This window comes from Alligator mississippiensis, chromosome 4 (genome assembly GCF_030867095.1).
Source record: "Alligator mississippiensis isolate rAllMis1 chromosome 4, rAllMis1, whole genome shotgun sequence".
Classification (NCBI taxonomy): domain Eukaryota; kingdom Metazoa; phylum Chordata; order Crocodylia; family Alligatoridae; genus Alligator; species Alligator mississippiensis.
Genome location: NC_081827.1, coordinates 24965374 through 24982573, shown reverse-complemented (window position 1 = coordinate 24982573; position 17200 = coordinate 24965374). Strand labels below are relative to the sequence as shown.

At 43.9% G+C, this 17200-nt stretch overlaps 1 protein-coding gene across 2 annotated transcripts in view; it reads left to right on the top strand.

Moving 5' to 3' along the window:
- Positions 1 to 17200, top strand: part of RELN (reelin) — a 557181-nt gene that overhangs the window by 152889 nt on the left and 387092 nt on the right. For both annotated transcript variants that reach the window (XM_059725849.1, XM_059725848.1), the window contains exon 3: positions 2871 to 3006. In XM_059725849.1, the coding sequence (XP_059581832.1) occupies positions 2871 to 3006 (136 nt within the window). The remainder of the gene's footprint in view (positions 1 to 2870; positions 3007 to 17200) is intronic.

The window sequence follows — 17200 nt, the reverse complement described above, 5'->3', positions numbered from 1 at the left end:
CAACACCTTGAGGTGCAGTTTCCCAGAAACCTCTGCACATATCTTCTTGAAGCTTGGCAGGCTTCATGCCCTCAGAAGGGGCTACCATCTCTGCAAGTTTCATCCAAATCAGGCAAGAAATGACAATGTTTTAGGCATTTTCATGATACCCTGTTATAGCCTATGTTAGAAATGTCGAAACAGCAAAATAATTTTGATGAAACAGAACAGTGCTTTTGAAAGAAAACAAAACTTGAAATGAGACACTGTTTTGTCAAAATGGAAGTTGAAGCGGAATGGTGCTGTTTTGCACAGCCCTAGCATCTACATGTTCATTACCACACCATAGTTACTATGCATTAAGTTTTAGGACTTGGTTAACTAAGTAGTAAATCTGTGTGCAGTAACTTGCGCTATTGCGCAGTAGCACTAATGCATGGGTTTTTAGTGACACTTACTGCACACTGTTATTATGTTAATACTACTACACAGTAATATATTAACACAGTTTTTGCCCAGCATGCTACTGCACAGTGTTATTAGGCTACTGCACAGTTAGCATCTCATGTAGACATGCCTAGTATAATTGTAATTGGAATCACTTATCCATCACTTGTGTCTACATGTTAAAAACAATAGCAGCAATTTGTAAAGGGTTCTGAGAAGAGATACCATAATGATTCAAGGTCTGGAATATCTTAATTACCAGGGATCCTTGTTTTCTCCATTTAAAAATTCTCTGATAAATTGCTAATTCTCGTATTATAACCCCAAAATCCATGATTAAAATGAAACATCCCCCCCCCCACACCCATATATATAAAATTGAACACAATGTTGTATTGATATATTTACAGTTTTAAATTAGCAGTTTGGAAGCCTACCAATGCCTCAATCACTATAACAGAATAAATTCTAAGTACCTATATATTTTGGTATTTGATTTTTTTATCATGGAAAATCAGAGCTCCCACTGCTCCCTTAGCTCACCAGGATGCAGGTCCAGCCCCCTCACTCCCAAGCCACAACCTCCGAGCCCTGCCAGTGCCCCTCACCCCCCACAATCGCAGCCCTGCCAGAGGGTGCCTACAGCTGCCAGGACTATGGGGCCAGGGACCAAGGTCCACTGCCCCGTGCCACATCAGCACCTGAGCCCCAGTTGCTGCTTTCAAGAGGCAGCGGCTGCTGCAGCAAAGAGGACCATGGAGCCTGGCTCCCCCTAACCCATGCTCAGTATGACCAGAGTGGAGCTTGTGGGGGTGGTGAGTGCAGGCTTAGGCTCCTTGCCTGGCTCCCCTCCCCATAGGGTCTCTGCAGCCTAGAAGGCAGGACCTGGTGCAACAGGGCAGAGCAGGGCCAGGTGAGGAAGCTTGGTGCTGCTACTGAGAGCCCCACATTGCCCCTGCAAGGTACCACCTGCCCACCCAGAAGCATTGAAGAGTACAGCTCCATGCCTCCATACCCACTGTTACCATTTAGGGTGAAAGCAAGGAAGGAGGGAGGGCGGGGGTGCCTTGCCAGGGAGGCACAGGGCTTGTAGCAGCAAGGAGCTTTCCTGCCAGGCCCTGCTCGGCCCTGACACATTGGGTCCCACCCACTAGACTGCAGAGGCCCTGGGGTGGGGAGGCCAGTAGGGCAGGGAGCCCAAGCTGGCAGTGGGCAGCCCACCCCCACTGCACACACAAATCTGGGGGGCACATGCCCCCCAGTGAATTCCTGTGCAGCTGTGGGGAGCCAGCCCCCATCCCCAGACAAGCTGCCTGTGGTTCTGTCCCACTCCCCACCCAGGCCCTGTGGCTGTGAATTTTGGTCCAAAGCCCCATACACCACCCTAGCTGGGTAGCAGCCTGAGCCCTGCCCAGCTCCCTCCCTGCCTCGCTCCCTCCTTCCCTATGGGGTTCTCAATCCTGTCCCCTCCCCTCCCCACCAGACTTACCCGTGGGAGCTGCTGTCCAGGCTTCCTGGCAGCCATGTGCATGTCTACATTTTTGTATGTGAATGTGCTGCTGCAGTTTGCTTTTTTTTTAAATCAGATTTAACAATAAATGACAGTTTTCTAAGAGGAATGGTCAATATTTGAAGTATGTTATTAGGAAGTAGGAATTTACTTTTGATAACTATATTAAAATGGATGGTTTAAACCTTTATTGGCTAATGCACTATGTGAAGAGATTATGGATGTAGTAATTTACTTGAATGAGAGTGCTCTAAATTTGAGGGCACAATCCCACTGACTCTTGACCTCAAGCCTACAGGTGTTAAAAAAGAATAGAACTTTGCACTCATTTGTAGGAAACTACAAAAGGATTCTGAAGGGAAGAAAAGTTGCTGGCTCTAATTGATGTTGTTTTATTTTTGCCAGTATTATTCTTTTATGTAATGATGAGCTACAGTAGTAATTTCTGTAAGACATCTACATTTAACATTATGAAAGGCTGTTTCAGCAAAATTCACATTAATTTATAGTAATGAATGTTGTAAAACCATTTCATTCTTTTATAATGTTTTGCATTCTTCCAAGATTTGTAGGCCAGCTCCTTAACTTCTACAGATGAATTAAAATAATGGGGTAATATTGGTTATGCCAACTGAGAATCTTAGCCTTTCCTTTTAAAGATTAAATCAAATTAGATGATGTGGTTGATTCCTAAAAATAATCACAGCTAATTCTTTTAGATAAAAACAACACTGACAAAAACAGACGGGCTGGGGTAACCGTACGGGCTTTACTTCTGGCTATATTGGGGCTGACTGCCTCCTTCTTGAATTCCATGTTGTTGTTCATGAAAGAAAAATATTATAGATACATTACTATAACCGTCTATTAAAAAACCTTGTTATGAGCAGTTGAGATGCATTGTGTTTTTCATGCCATTATGCTTTTCTTTTAGGGATTATGTCTGATCACCAGTTTGGAAATCAGTTTATGTGCAGTGTGGTTGCTTCACATGTGAGTCATCTACCAACAACAAACCTCAGTTTTGTTTGGATTGCTCCACCTGCAGGCACAGGCTGTGTGAATTTCATGTAAGTGTGTAATACAATTATAAACACAATCCATTTTTTTGGTTGTTGAATTACTGCGGAAAATAGCACCTATGTAGATAATTAATTTCTTGTATAACCTATAAACTATAAGGATTATGGTTTCAATCCTGCCAAATGTTGCATTTAATAGGAATTGAAAGCACACGTCATCTTTTTGTTGATCAACATAGGTAGAAAAAGCCCCTTGTCCTTTAGAATCTGAACAAAGTAGGTAACATCTTCCAGTAGAACAAACAGGCAGCGAGATTTATTTTATGGGTTCATGTATGTTTTGATACTTGGTATTCAAGTGTAAATTTTGTTCTCTCAACCATTAATCATATTGTTGGTTATAAATAACCGGTGGGTAATTAGTTAACCCATGACTGTTTATATAACTTAAATATCTCCCCTCAGTTATATCTGTTGTATTTTATGTAATTGACTGTTCTAATTTGATATTGTCTGAATGGCAGGTCTTAACATAAAACTAGTGTGCATGTCATACTAAAGAATCTACAGTTCTCAATAGCCAAAGCCTTTAAATCTTCTTCCGCTTAATCCAGTTTGCTTGCTGTCTGCAAAAATATATTCATTCTCTGTTTCCCTCTGCTAATTTGGTTTAAAAGGCTGAATTATCATTTAGTTACAACACACCTTATTAAATGCTGACAAAGTAATACAACTTAACATAAAGTCTTGGTATAAAAGGAGGGTGTGGGTGTGTAATACACACCCATACACACACACACAGTCCTTTTCTACCTAGAATAGTCCATGTCCTGGCACTGATAGGCTTTTAAATTTGTTCCCTTCAGTCTGTCCTGAATGTACTGAACTCCTCTACTGGGTCAGCCACTTCCCTGCTGTTTAGTATACCATCCTTCCAGGACCAAGTGACCTTATTCACCCTTGCCCTCACCTCTGCCAGACCCCTCCCCAACCTGACAAATAAATAAGAATGTCAATGGCAGCTTGTAAAATATATATAAACACATATTTTATGTGTGTGTGTGTGCACGCACCCCCCTATATATATATATTCTTTATTTAGTTAGTTAGTTAGTTAGTTAGTTAGTTAGTTAGTCAGTCAAGTTGGGAAGGGGTCTGACATCTGCAGAGGTGAGGGGAAGTGTGAATAGGGTCATTTGGTCCTGGAAGGATGGTATGCTATACAGCAGCAAAATATATTGATTCATTCATTTATTTTATGTAAAATAACAACCCCATTTTCCAGTCAGCCAGGATGATTTTTTGGTGAATTAAATTAGATCTCTGAGACACCTGCAGCAGATTTAGAATGGAAAATATGACAAGTCTTATTCATTCACAAATGGAATAAAAACCAGACCATGACACAAGTATGCAAGAAAATAGTTATAGCAGTCCGAGGAATCTAAGATCCTCTATATATACATCTGCTACTCAAAAGAGTTTGATCTGTTCTTCTAGTTAGAATGAATCATTGTCTCTCTTATAGTTGAAGATTTTTTTCCTTTCTGTAACCAGTAAGAAGCTGGAGGTAGCAACCACATGTGCAGGCAAGGAGTTGGACTAGATGACTTCTAGAGGTCCCTGATTCAATTCACGACTGTTAAATTATTCTTATATTTCTGAAAAAATAAAAAGTGGTTCTGTGTGGGGCCATATGTGTAGACATCCAATGCAGTGTCTATGGATGTTCTTTAGTACCTCAGTAATGTACCATTCTTTCTATTCTTTGGGCATAGTGACTATACATGAGATTTTAATGCATCACAGACTGCACTGATGGTGCAGATTCACATAGCTGTCTTCAGCTTACATTTTTTAAAACCTCAGTAAATTGGAAGCAGAAAAAAGTTGCAATTAGTGAGTGGACTTTTTGGAATGCTCATGTGCCTCCATACTACTCTGCCGCAACTGGAAAAGTTGCCTACAGCACATCGCATTGAACAACCACCCTTGCTTGAAAGGAATGTAACGTCATTCCATCACAAGCTGCCATTGACAAAACATTGTCAGTGCAGGATTTTGCATTTGTTTAATTTCTCTGGTGAAGGACGTTGTTTAGAGAAATTGCTCTTTACTTTTCATGGATTAGGCACAAAAAAAGGTAACACTAAGCAAAAAATGAGCAAGACATAGTATGGCTGCTATGTCTAGCTTTCCTGAAGTCCAGCCCAGCAAACCAACAACTTCTAAAGGATGGCATAGTTTCATTGTTAGTTGCTATCCTTAGCTGTAGTAATGTAATATAAAAATATTAGTTTTTCATATTACTTCTCCTTTATCTTAACATTCTTTTTTTAAAGCAGGTGTTCTAGAAGTTGGAACTGAAAAGTCATACAGTTAAAAGGCCGAAGGCTGAATCACTTCACTCCTTGCAGGTTAGCCTAAGCTGCACAGATTGAATTGATAAGCAAAAGAACAGGCATTTACTTTTGATTCTGGAAATGCAACCACATGCCTGTGGTGGCCCAAGCCAGAAGCCAGAGGGCACAAGAACATGCCTCCCTGCTCAGCTGAAGCAGACAGCTTGGGTCAAGGTTAGCTTGCCCACCCTGTGAGGGGCGGTTTGCAGCAGAGGTGTGTAACAGGGGGCTTTCCTAGGGCCAATTGGATGTCGACCCACCCACCTGTTTATGAGCCAACCGCCCTCCTCTCTTGTTTGCCACGCCTTGATGGAAAATGATTAAGATATTACCCAGGTGGGAGACTTACCATTTCCTGCCCCAATGCCAGGGGGTGTTATCTGCAGCTCTGAACCTTCCCTACACTGCAGCCCATGCTTTGCAGATGACATCTAAGTTCTTTGCATCTCCGGCCCCACACTGGGCCCCATAACACACTCGTCTGGAACCCAACTAGACCTCTTCTCATCAGGCAGCCTACTCCACCCTCATTTTGGGCTGTCAAGCTCCCTGCATTCTTTCCCCCTCTCAGGTGTGCCCCCCGGAACCTTTGGCCACACAGGCCCTGGCCTCACCTCCAAGGCCAGGTAGAATCCCAGGCTCTCGGCTCTGGGTGTCCCTCAAGATGGGCCCCATGCCCTTTTGACCCTTCTGGTCCTGGCACCAGCATTGACCAGTCCAGGATGCCCCAAGTCAGGCTTCTGAGCAACTAGCCCACACTCTCTAACATGGGTCCACCTTCTCAGGCCCCACAATGGGGTTACCCACCCAGTTGTGGGGGCTGGGGTTATTAAGGCACCCCAAACCGCCTTTCACCGGGGTGGTAACTGGCCTGGCATTTCCTGGGGGCTCCCACACCACCAGAGCCCCCACAAGGCCACCCATCCCCAGTGGAGTTTTAGGTCATGCCCAGGACCAGGTGCCTTCTCTATCCCCATAGCCCCAGCCCATAAACCTTCAATCTGTTCCTGAGCTGGCTGATGTCTCTTTCATGGCTGCCAGCAGCAAACTGCTGCTTCACCCTATATATATCCTGGGTCTCAAAATGGACTCCACACTCAAGCACCTAGCTACTGCCTGCTCCAGCCCTTAAATTGGCAGGCACCAACAGTGCCCTGCCACAAGGTGCAAAGCAACCTGGGATGCTGGTGGACTGTGAGTTAACTTGGATCTGGAGGGGATCTAGGGTAGAAGTTCAATAGACTGATTGAACCTAAATCGGTTCAGTTTGATACTACATCAATCCAGGTTTATCTTACACTGGTTCCAGCCATTTTGAAAGCAGTTTGTCCACTGAACTTCTGTTATGTTACAGATTTGAACCAGTTTCCAATCACATATACTGGTTTATGTGTAATTTCTGTCCCTAGCCTTAGTCCCTGACATGGGGCTGCACATTGAACGTCCCCATCCACTTGAAATCCAGAGCCCAAAGTTCTCTCATAAAGAGTGGGGGAGGGGAGAGCAGGCCAGCCAACTGAGTGACAGTGCTGATAGTGGCTATTGTTATGTAATAGACTAGTGGTTAGAATAGTCACCCAGGAAGTGAGAAACTTGGGTTCTAAAGCTAACTGGTAGGTTAGAGATAGTTAAATTCTCAGTTTCAGTATGTGCTCTCAGGATTGTTTTTGTTTTAGCCAGTGACCGTCTGCTATGCCTTTTGCATAGGTGTTATCCATCGAACACTCAGTATATAATTTACACCATTGTTTGCAACCAAAGAGTTTGGCATGAAGATCTCCATGGTGTCAGCACAACTTTGTTCATCTGCATGTAGTCCTCAATTACAAACCTTGATGAAATTTACGTTTAACAATACTGCATCCCATTTATCTACAACCTTATTTAAATTTTTGTGGATTAATATTTGTGAAATGTTGGAATGATAATGCATAACAAGACAGTACAGTACAAGCAGTGCAGGTCTCTACATGAGGGCTACTATATCTATGTCTCAGTTCAGTCTAAGTTATGTCAGATTTTGACCTCTGCTGTGACTGGCACTAATTAAGAAGCTTGATATCAGTTTTGTGATGAAACTTGAATAATGTTTGTCCTCTGCAAATTTGACAGAAACTACCAAATTAATCTCATACAGGTTGTTAACTTTAAATACTACTGACATAGCCTGGATCTTATCAGACACTAAAGTATATATGTGTAGGAACAACTGACTCCCCAGCCCAGCCCAACCCCTGGCTTGTTTACTTTTCATTCCATCCAGGAAGAGCACACACCAACTGCTGAAACTTCCTTAGCCTGACAAAGGGTTTTCGAACCCGAAAGCTTGCTTAATAAATATTCTCCAACTATTTGGGTTGGTCTAATAAAAGATATCAAATTCACCCAAGGAACCTTGTCTGCATATGTGTAGGAAAACACTAAGATAACTGATATTTAAAATTTTTCAGTATATTTATTTAGAAGGAAAGGAATATAGAGGAAGACAATGTCAGTTCAAGATCGAGTCTGTGATATGACCATGATTGGTTTGTTTGTTTTTTCTTTTCATTCTATTAATCCTTTTTCTCTAGGAGTGGAGTTAAGATTTATGTGTGCTAATTCACACCTTTCTTGTACAATGGCCATTGTACCTTAACATCAGCCATGTAGGCATATGAGGAATGCATTCATTTCTAATATGCCTAAATGTTAAAAGCCTGAAAATTGCAGTAGCAAAGTCACCTCTGAATATTAAGGACAGATTCATCTGAGAGAATGCTGGCATACAGTTGATTAATTATGTAAAACCAGAGTGGACACACAAGACAGCCATATTACAGAGTAAACCACTCAAACTTAGGCAAGGTTACACCTTGAAAAATATGTACTGCTATGTGGAACTTGTCATGTGTCCACTTCTTACCTGAATTCATACTGGGGCAGCTGTTTACAAACAGTACCCAAAGGACTAGAGGCCTAATGCTGATACAGCATCTGCTGTGGGAGCCAAACTGGGATTGTTGATCATGCATCTACTTCTGTATACAGAGCAAATATATTATGGATTAATATCTGGGGAAAGTTATTTTGTAGTAATTGTCATGTGCCTACCCCTCTGCTTAAAAGTGGGATAATTGGGGTAACTTCTTTGAAGTCAGGAGAGTAACCCCATTGTAACACCACTATGAAAGAAAAAAGCGGATCCTAAGAGGGAAATCCTGGATTGCTGGAATCAATGGGCAAACTGCCTTTGATCTCACTAAGGTCAATAGGTGCATCTACATGAGACTTCTACTGCACAGTTGACTAATTAGCTGTGCAGTAAAAGTCTCAGCGTCTGTGTGTGCCCCTATTAGGCTGGAGTAAACTAATTTACTCTGCAGCAGGACAGTACTTGTAAATATAAGTGCTATCCTGCTGTGGAGTAAAAAACTCCACAGCAGCACACATGTAAACACTGCTGTGCTGCCTGGGGCAGGTGGTGCTTCACTGTGGGGGGTACCTGTCAACTAGCTGAAGTTCCCTCATGCTCCAGCCAGCACCTCTGCAGCACGTTGAACTGGAGGGAGCAGCCCTGGGCTGGCAGGCTGACCCCTGGGGTTCCATGCCAGCCAAGATTCCTCCACCCAGGTACCACATGCTGTGCCTGGATAAACTGAGGAGCTTATTGCTCGGGAGTTAAGTGCTCCCAGGTGCATGTTCAAATGGCATGCCCAGGAGCAATTAATCCCAGAGCAGTTAGCTCCACAGTTTATTCAGGTGCTGTAATTTTACATATATACTAGGGGTGTGCGAAGCAGGCTGTATTCAATTTGGATTGGGATTCGGCCTGAATCGGGAACAGTGATTCGATTTGTTGATTCAGATCGCTGTCCCCAGTTTGTTTGGGCCGAATCCAAATCTGAAGGTTCGATGCTGTTTCAGAGAATCAGTGATTCAGCCATAGACATAGCTTTAAATGTTTTTTGTACCTACCTCGAGGTACCAGGCATAGCTCATGAACGTTGCAATGCTGGGGCAGGTGAAGCATAGCACAGGAGCATGGGGGAGCCCCCGCATGCTCAGTGGTGAACCCAGAGGTTGCCCACCCTGCACCTCCCTGGCTTGGTGATCAGCCTGCAGGGGAACCCCAGGTGTCCCCCCCAGGCCCATGAGGCATCAGTCACCGAGCCAGAGGGGGTGGGGGGTGGACCCCTGCGCATGCCCTGGTGGACCTGGAAGTGGACCAGAAGTGCTTCTGGTCCACTTACAGGTCTGCTGCTGAGCACACTGGGCAGCCCCCCGCATTCCTGTGGGACACTCCATGCACCCCAGCATCGCAGCGTGCACGAGCCGCCTGCTACCTTGAGGTATGTAGAAAAATATTTAAAGCTGTGTCTATGTCCAAATCTCCAAATCTGTCTGAATCTATTTGGAGGGTTCCTATTCAATTCAGAGAGATTAAAGGGTCCTCTGATTAGATTTGGATTCGGAGATTTGACCACCAAATTGGGCTGAATCTCCACCAAATCGAATCAGGGATCAAAGGTTTGCACAGCCCTAATATACACCCAGTGAGTTCAATGGGACTGTGGGTAAGTTAAATTACAGCACATCTTAACTATTGGTGTCATGGTGTGGGGTCCCCCAGGGATGGCCCTGATGCTGCTAGGGCTCCATGACCAAGCCAGTCTTGCCCAACAGGCACCCTTTTTCTCGTCTACCATATCTTGCTGGTAATATAATAAATAGGGAGGCTGCCCTTGAGTTTTTGTTTGGACATGGTCCTGATGGACCCCACTGAACCCTGTGGGCTCTTGGGCCCCTTTTTGGGTCCCACTCAAAATGGATGCCTGACAGGACACCCTCAGCCTTATGGGCTAGATGCGTGGCTCCAAAACTGCCCTTTTACCATGCCCTATGCCTCGCAGATTGTATTCAGACATTGTCCTTCTGAGGCCTTGATATAGCTCAGCCGCCTGTTTGTCACTGGGCTCTCTCTGCAGCCCTGTCTCTAAGCCCACACTGGCGCTGGGTTCTCCACACTGTAGTGTACCCCAAAGAGGTCTCCACCTCCTCAGTAGCCTCAGCCCAGTCCACTGGTTTACAAACAACAAACAAAATATGAGCCCTTGAGCTATAACATAATACAAACAGTGCAGGGTGCACTCTGTCCCTTTACAAGAGACAAACTTCTCCCCCAGCATTAAACACCTTGTAGCCCAGGATACCTGGTGAACTCCTGGAGCCCCATTAGTTCTATAGGCAGCATATCAGGTGGCCACAGTATTGCTGGGCAATTCTCTGCAGGCTCCTTCCCCTGGCTGCTGCCAGGGAACTAATTCCTGCTGGCCTCAGCCCTGGGGTTTATATGTGACCGGGGCCCTGCCTTCTCCTGGTCAGCTGCCCAGGTGTAGGTGCAGGCTAATTCCCCTGTTAGCCTGCTGCCATAGTAACCTACACCTTTGGGGTTTCTGCCTGGCTCCTAGGGCCCTCTCCCTAGGCAGTTTCTGCCCTTAAAGGAACACACAAAAAAGTAGAATTCTTGGTTCCAAAATGATACCTTTTATTAGACCAACTGGAAAATGGCAAGAAAATTGTCCTTTTCTGCAAGCTTTCGGGATCAAAGTCCCTTCATCAGGCTCTGGGAAAAGTGTAGATGGTACAAGATGGTAAAAAGTCCCCATAGGTAGGAAATAAACTTCATTTTTGCACAGAGAGAGCTGAAGATGGACGTCTGTCCCTCTGGGTCCATGAGAGTGTCTTTGTGAGCTGTGTTGAGTAGCTCTTTGATGTGTTGATCAGGTAGAATTCCTTCCCTGGAGGTGTCAGATGGGAGGCAGGGAGGTAAAAAAACTTCCTTGTAGTTCTGCAATGATTTGGATTTTAAACTTCATTGCAGAACTACAAGGAAGTTTTTTTACCTCCCTGCCTCCCATCTGACACCTCCAGGGAAGGAATTCTACCTGATCAACACATCAAAGAGCTACTCAACACAGCTCACAAAGACACTCTCATGGACCCAGAGGGACAGACGTCCATCTTCAGCTCTCTCTGTGCAAAAATGAAGTTTATTTCCTACCTATGGGGACTTTTTACCATCTTGTACCATCTACACTTTTCCCAGAGCCTGATGAAGGGACTTTGATCCTGAAAGCTTGCAGAAAAGGACAATTTTCTTGCCATTTTCCAGTTGGTCTAATAAAAGGTATCATTTTGGAACCAAGAATTCTACTTTTTTGTATGTCTTTTTGTGTCAGACCAACACAGCTACCAAGTACACCCCATCAAGGAGCAGGCACTTTAGTGCCCTGCGACAGTTGGTATCAGACTCTGAGATGTAGTGAAGATATGCTTGCAAGTGGTATTCTTTCTCTGAAGGATCAGGTTTTAATTCCTGCTTAGCCTAGCTAATTTGAGGTATTGTTTATTTTCATTATTATCTAAATACTTCACATGACTAATGACTAATACAGTAGGAAAAAATATATAGGAATACTTCCTTTTCAGTGGAAGATAGAATCCATAAAGCTTCCAATACATATATATGCTGCTTTTTTCTCACCACAGGTATTTACAGATATACCATAGCAATGTAAATTAAAAAAATGAATGGTAGAGTAATTTTATTAGTTAAATTCTGGGACTAATCCAGTGATGCACTGTGTTCCTGTGGCTCCTAGTTAATAGGAACTGTAAATACTGTACACCTATCAAGTTCATGCTCTTGTTTTGGCCAATAAGTCATTGCACTGTCTTGGTGGAAATTTGCATACCACTAGCTATAATATTTTTCAGTTAGATTTTGTTGCTGCTACAGTTTTTACTCTGAGCTCACACTAACCTGGTTGTCATTGGGTGTGTCTACGTGAGATGCCAGAAATGCAGTAGACTAATTCTACTACACATTAGCATGTCACAGTGAAAGCCATGCTAATGTACTAATGTACAGTAGAATTAGTTTACTGTGCACTAGTGTAACATAAAAAAATATGCTAACGCTACTGTGCAGTAGCGCCAATTATGGTGCATTAAGTTAGTACTGTTATTACAGGTACTAACTTAATGCACCATAGTTATGGCACTTTAATGCACATGTAGCTATGCCTAGTGAGGGTGATAATTACTCTTAAGCAAGGTAATACATAAAGTTTTAGCTTAGATGGTTAAGTCTGGTGCTTTTATAGATAGCTTAACTTCCCAGTTTGTGAGAGTGATAAGGATGATTGAAATTGCTAAAACAAACTGGACTTGAACTACTGGACTCATTTATTGCAGAAATCTCTGCCTTCTTTTAGCTCAAGCTTGAATTTGCTATAGACTGTCATTCTTCTGAATGTGTTGAAAATATTTTTTTGTATAAACTAAGTGACTGCACATGAAAATGACAAAAGGGAAGAAAAACCTGTAGCTTCCATCATATTTCTTCCTAAATGAAGTATAAGTTTACTATGAAATAAATTAGCACTTTGCCTTTCTCCTGGTGAAGAGTAGGGACTGAACGGTGCTGCATACAGCTGTTATTCAAGGAGGATAGAACGTAACCCTAATTTTTCAGGAGGCCCAATCCAAGATCATAATGGAAGATGTGATTTGGCCCTCTCAAGGGAAATGATGGCACCCCTGGTTACAGGTGATGTTGCAGGAAATCAAACATTCTTTTTTGTGTGGCCATGTAACTATAATCCCCTATTAATACCACTCCCTTGCTGGGATATTTTACATAATTTCTTCCAGAAGTGGAATTTACATGCTTGTGTCTGAGAATTCTCTCTAAAAACTGGCAACTATGTTCATATATAAATCTGAAATACCATATTGTGCAACCAGTAAACAACATAAAGGCTATGTTTTAAAGGCTTGATTACATATTTTAAACATTCATGGAAACCCCATGATGAGAATTATGGTAATACTGAACCAATATCCATGTGACATGCTCTGCTATATTAGTTCTTGTACCACGGAGGAAAAGTGACATACTGTCTGAGTGAACCACATTCTCCTGGTAAACCACTTCACTAAACTGTTATTAAAGGAAGCCTGTTTAGTAGCTTTTTCATTTGTTCAAAGTAGTCAAATGCAAGCAGAGCAGAGGAATACACTGAAAAGTAAAATACATGTTTTTTTAAATATTATTTTTGTGTTTATGAAATATAATATTGAAGTCAAGCAGCCAAAAATTAGGCAGTGCCCAAATGAGTCACCTTTTTCCTTATGTATTGCATGGGTTGTCACACAATCTTTAATTACATGATGCTGTTTTGTTCCACAGGGACCCTGACTCATTTAGGGGACAGGTCAGGTCTGTTCCAACTGAAGTGTATCTCATAATGCACTGTACAAATTTCAAGGCACAGATTAGCTTAATTTCAGCATTTCCTGAAGTTTTAGTACTTGATTTTGCAAAAATTGTTGCCTTTATGGGATTTTTTTTGCATGTAATCTCTTAGGGGGTTTTAAGCAAACTGAATTTCTGTGTTTTCAGGTTTATGGAATAATTTGAACACCTCAGTGGGTCATCAGCAGGGCTGAAACCGTTAAGTTAACAGCACAGGCCCTGTGGGACTTAAAGGACATTTCATAATTTGAGACTTTCCCATATTTTTTTAGCTTGTTTTCAGTGGTAGAGAGCGTGGCATTGCTGAAATCGTAGCCCTAATTCAACTAATTGCTTTCCTGGTAGAAACAGAAAAAGGTTTCAGGATCAGAAGTTGTATTCTACACTCTTGTTATAGTGGTTATATTCAATGATAGATACTTTCAGATCAACAATATATTAAAGTCTGGAATAGGTAGAATTCTGTTTGGTTTTTTGTTTTGTTTTGGGGGGTTTTTTAAATATCCTGAATAAGATGCTTCCAAGAGTCTGGTGCATGTCAAGCAAATAAAGTAGGTGTAAACTGTGTGGTACACTGTCCCGTCTTTACTTACTGTTGCTTATCATCGATAGAATCAGCATGATCTAGACAAACAACTCTGCTGAATTAGAATAGTGGGTTAAACACCAATTGTAACAGAGCACAGAATCTTTTTCTTTCTACTAAGAAGCTAGATGGTACATTTAAAGAGTGAGTCAAATATACTTACTCCTAAGAAAAAATCATTTCCTCCTTATGGTGTCTCAGCTTACTGAAACAGTGCTGAGCCTGATGCAAAGAGAAAATATTTTCTCCTTCCCTAGACTTTTCTCTTCTCTTTATGCAAGCTTTGGTTTGCTGCCAAGTATCATTATATGTAACATCCCTGGAAAATAAGACAATACATAACTCTATACAGATTTCATATAGATACAGTACCAAGATCACTGCCTTTATCTCAAATCTACGTGCAGTTTTAATTAACAGTGGGTGCATCTACACATGCATTTGATCAAGAATCAGTTTACTCATGAGTAAACTACATGCAAGCAAATGCTTTCATGCAGGTGTCTACGCATGCAGGGAAGCAGGAGCATATTTGCTGCTAGTGGCTGCAAACTGCTCCTGCTTCCTGGGACCCTATAGTGGGCCCCTGCCACCACTGGGGGAGCTCTAACTAGCCCAGGGAATGGCAGGGAGCAATGGCCAGGAGATAGCTGTCTCCTGGCCAGGGCTGGAACATTATACCCTGTCCCTGGGGGCTGCCTGCTGCTACGGCGGGGACAATATCTCCCTGCCCCAGCAGCAGGGAGCTCCTGGCCCTGGCTCCCTGTTCAGGGGCAGGGGACTTGGAAAGAGCTGCAGGAGAGGGGTGGGTCCCAGTTCCCTACCTCAATCCACCAGTGAGCCAGCTCACTGCTAGCTGCTCCACTGGCAGATCAGGGCAGAGGGCTGGGACCTACCCCACCCCTGCATCTCTTTCCAAGCCCTATGCCTCCATTTGGAACATGGGGCTGGGACCTACTCCTGACTAGAACATGTCCTAGTTCCCGCTCCACAATTGCGAGGTGCAAGCTGAGGGGCTTGTTTCCCACTCAGAGCCATGAGTACAGAGCTGGATGGGGAACAGGCTGGGGAGCTTGTTCACCGCTCAGCTCCATGAGCATGGAACTGGGTGAAGAACAGGCTGGGGAGCCTGTACCCCACCCAGCTTTGTGCTCAGAGATGAGCAGGGAACAGGCTCCCCAGCCTGCTCCCCACCCAGCTCTGCTTTCATGGACCTGGGCATGGAACAGTCTCCACAACCCCCACCAGCAGGGAGCTACCAGTACCAGCTCTGCGATCACACAGCTGGTGCTGGGAGATAAGAGTCTCCCAGGCCAAGCCCCTTGACCACAGAGCTCGGGCTGGGAGACGCTTCTCTTTCAGCACTAGCCCCACAACTGTGGAACTGGCGCTGGGAGAGTAGTGTCTCCTAGCCCCCTGCTCCCTGATCATGATGGTGAAGTGGGAGCTGGGAGATAAAGACCTCTTAGCCCCTGCTCCCCAATCATGATCTCAGAGCTGGGGGCTTGGAGCTCCCTGCTGCCGGGGAAGGGGAACATAGTCCCCACCCAGACTCTGCTGGACAAGCCTGCCCTGGAAGCAGGAAACTTCTAGGGGCCGGGAGCAATCTCCCACCCCCTGGTGGCTTGCTGATCGGGAGCAGATTTGCTCCCAGTCAGGCATCTACATGAGCACTACTGCAGTGTTACTAGTCAAAAGTAAATTTACTACTTGCGTTTGCAGGTAGCAAATTTACTCATGATTAGTGAGGTTTACCATGCAATAAGCACGTGCACATGTAGATGTACATGCTTACTGCACCATAAATTATACTAATACATGGTAAAGCATCTCATGTAGACATGCCCAAAAATGACTGCATTGGATATCATTATTGCTCTCAGCAGCTTAAATTCAGCAGGTTCCCAGGAAAGGAATTTAGCTTCTCTAGACCACCAATACAATTTATTTTGTGTAACCTTAAAGCAGCTGAAGATGACCAGTGGAGAATTCCTACCTCACAGGGGAACTCGGCTGATGGAAAGGTGGTTTGGGAACTCCTCTGCCTCTAGCACAAACTCTCCACTAATGCCTAACGTAGTAGTGAGAGGAGGAATATTAGGACATTTGGGATATAGAGAATGTGTGGGACAGGGATGGAAAGGGATTGGAGGGGATTGCAATTGGCCCCTTCTCAGAAGAAGTGGAGAATCAAGCTGGTACTCTCTGCTGGTGTAGTTTATAGTGGGTATATCTACACACTGCTTAGTAGACTAATTTGCTGTGGTGTAAAGCATCACAGTCTACACAAGTGATGCTATTAGACTGCAGCAAACTGATTTTTGCCACTACTGGGGACAGCAGTATCTTACAGCAGTGAAAATAACTGTGCCTAAATACACAATAAAAGCTGACCTGGGCATACATTACACCTTGTGAACCCATGCAGAAGCAGCCAGACCCCTTGCCTGCCACCTAGCCACAGGCCTCTGCATGTTGGGGCACTCCTGTGCCCCAGCCAGACCTTCTGCCACCCAAAGCCAACCCCCCCAAGGCCCCTGCCAGCCTGGGGCTGCTCTGTCCCAGCTCAAACTGCTGCAGTCCCAAGCACAGCATCTGCATGTATGCCATGGACCACAGCAGTTTGAGCATCTACACATTGCACCAGAGTTTATCATGTCATCTTAATGGCATGTGTAAATGCACCCAGTGGGAGCCAGGGGCAGATCCAGAGAGGTGCAGTGGTGCAGTTGCACCCCCCCCCAACTTTGATTCCTGCTCTATCCAAAGTTTAAAACCAACAGCCTCAGCGGGACAGTGGCATTTCTATTCAAGCAGTGATGAGAGAGCCAACTGACTTCATTATCTTCTCCTGCTAATCTTTCTCCACACCACAGGTGTTAACAACCCTCTATCCTTTTAAATTGTCTTGAGTCTCACTATTCAAACTGTCCTTTATTCTGCAATTTTTCT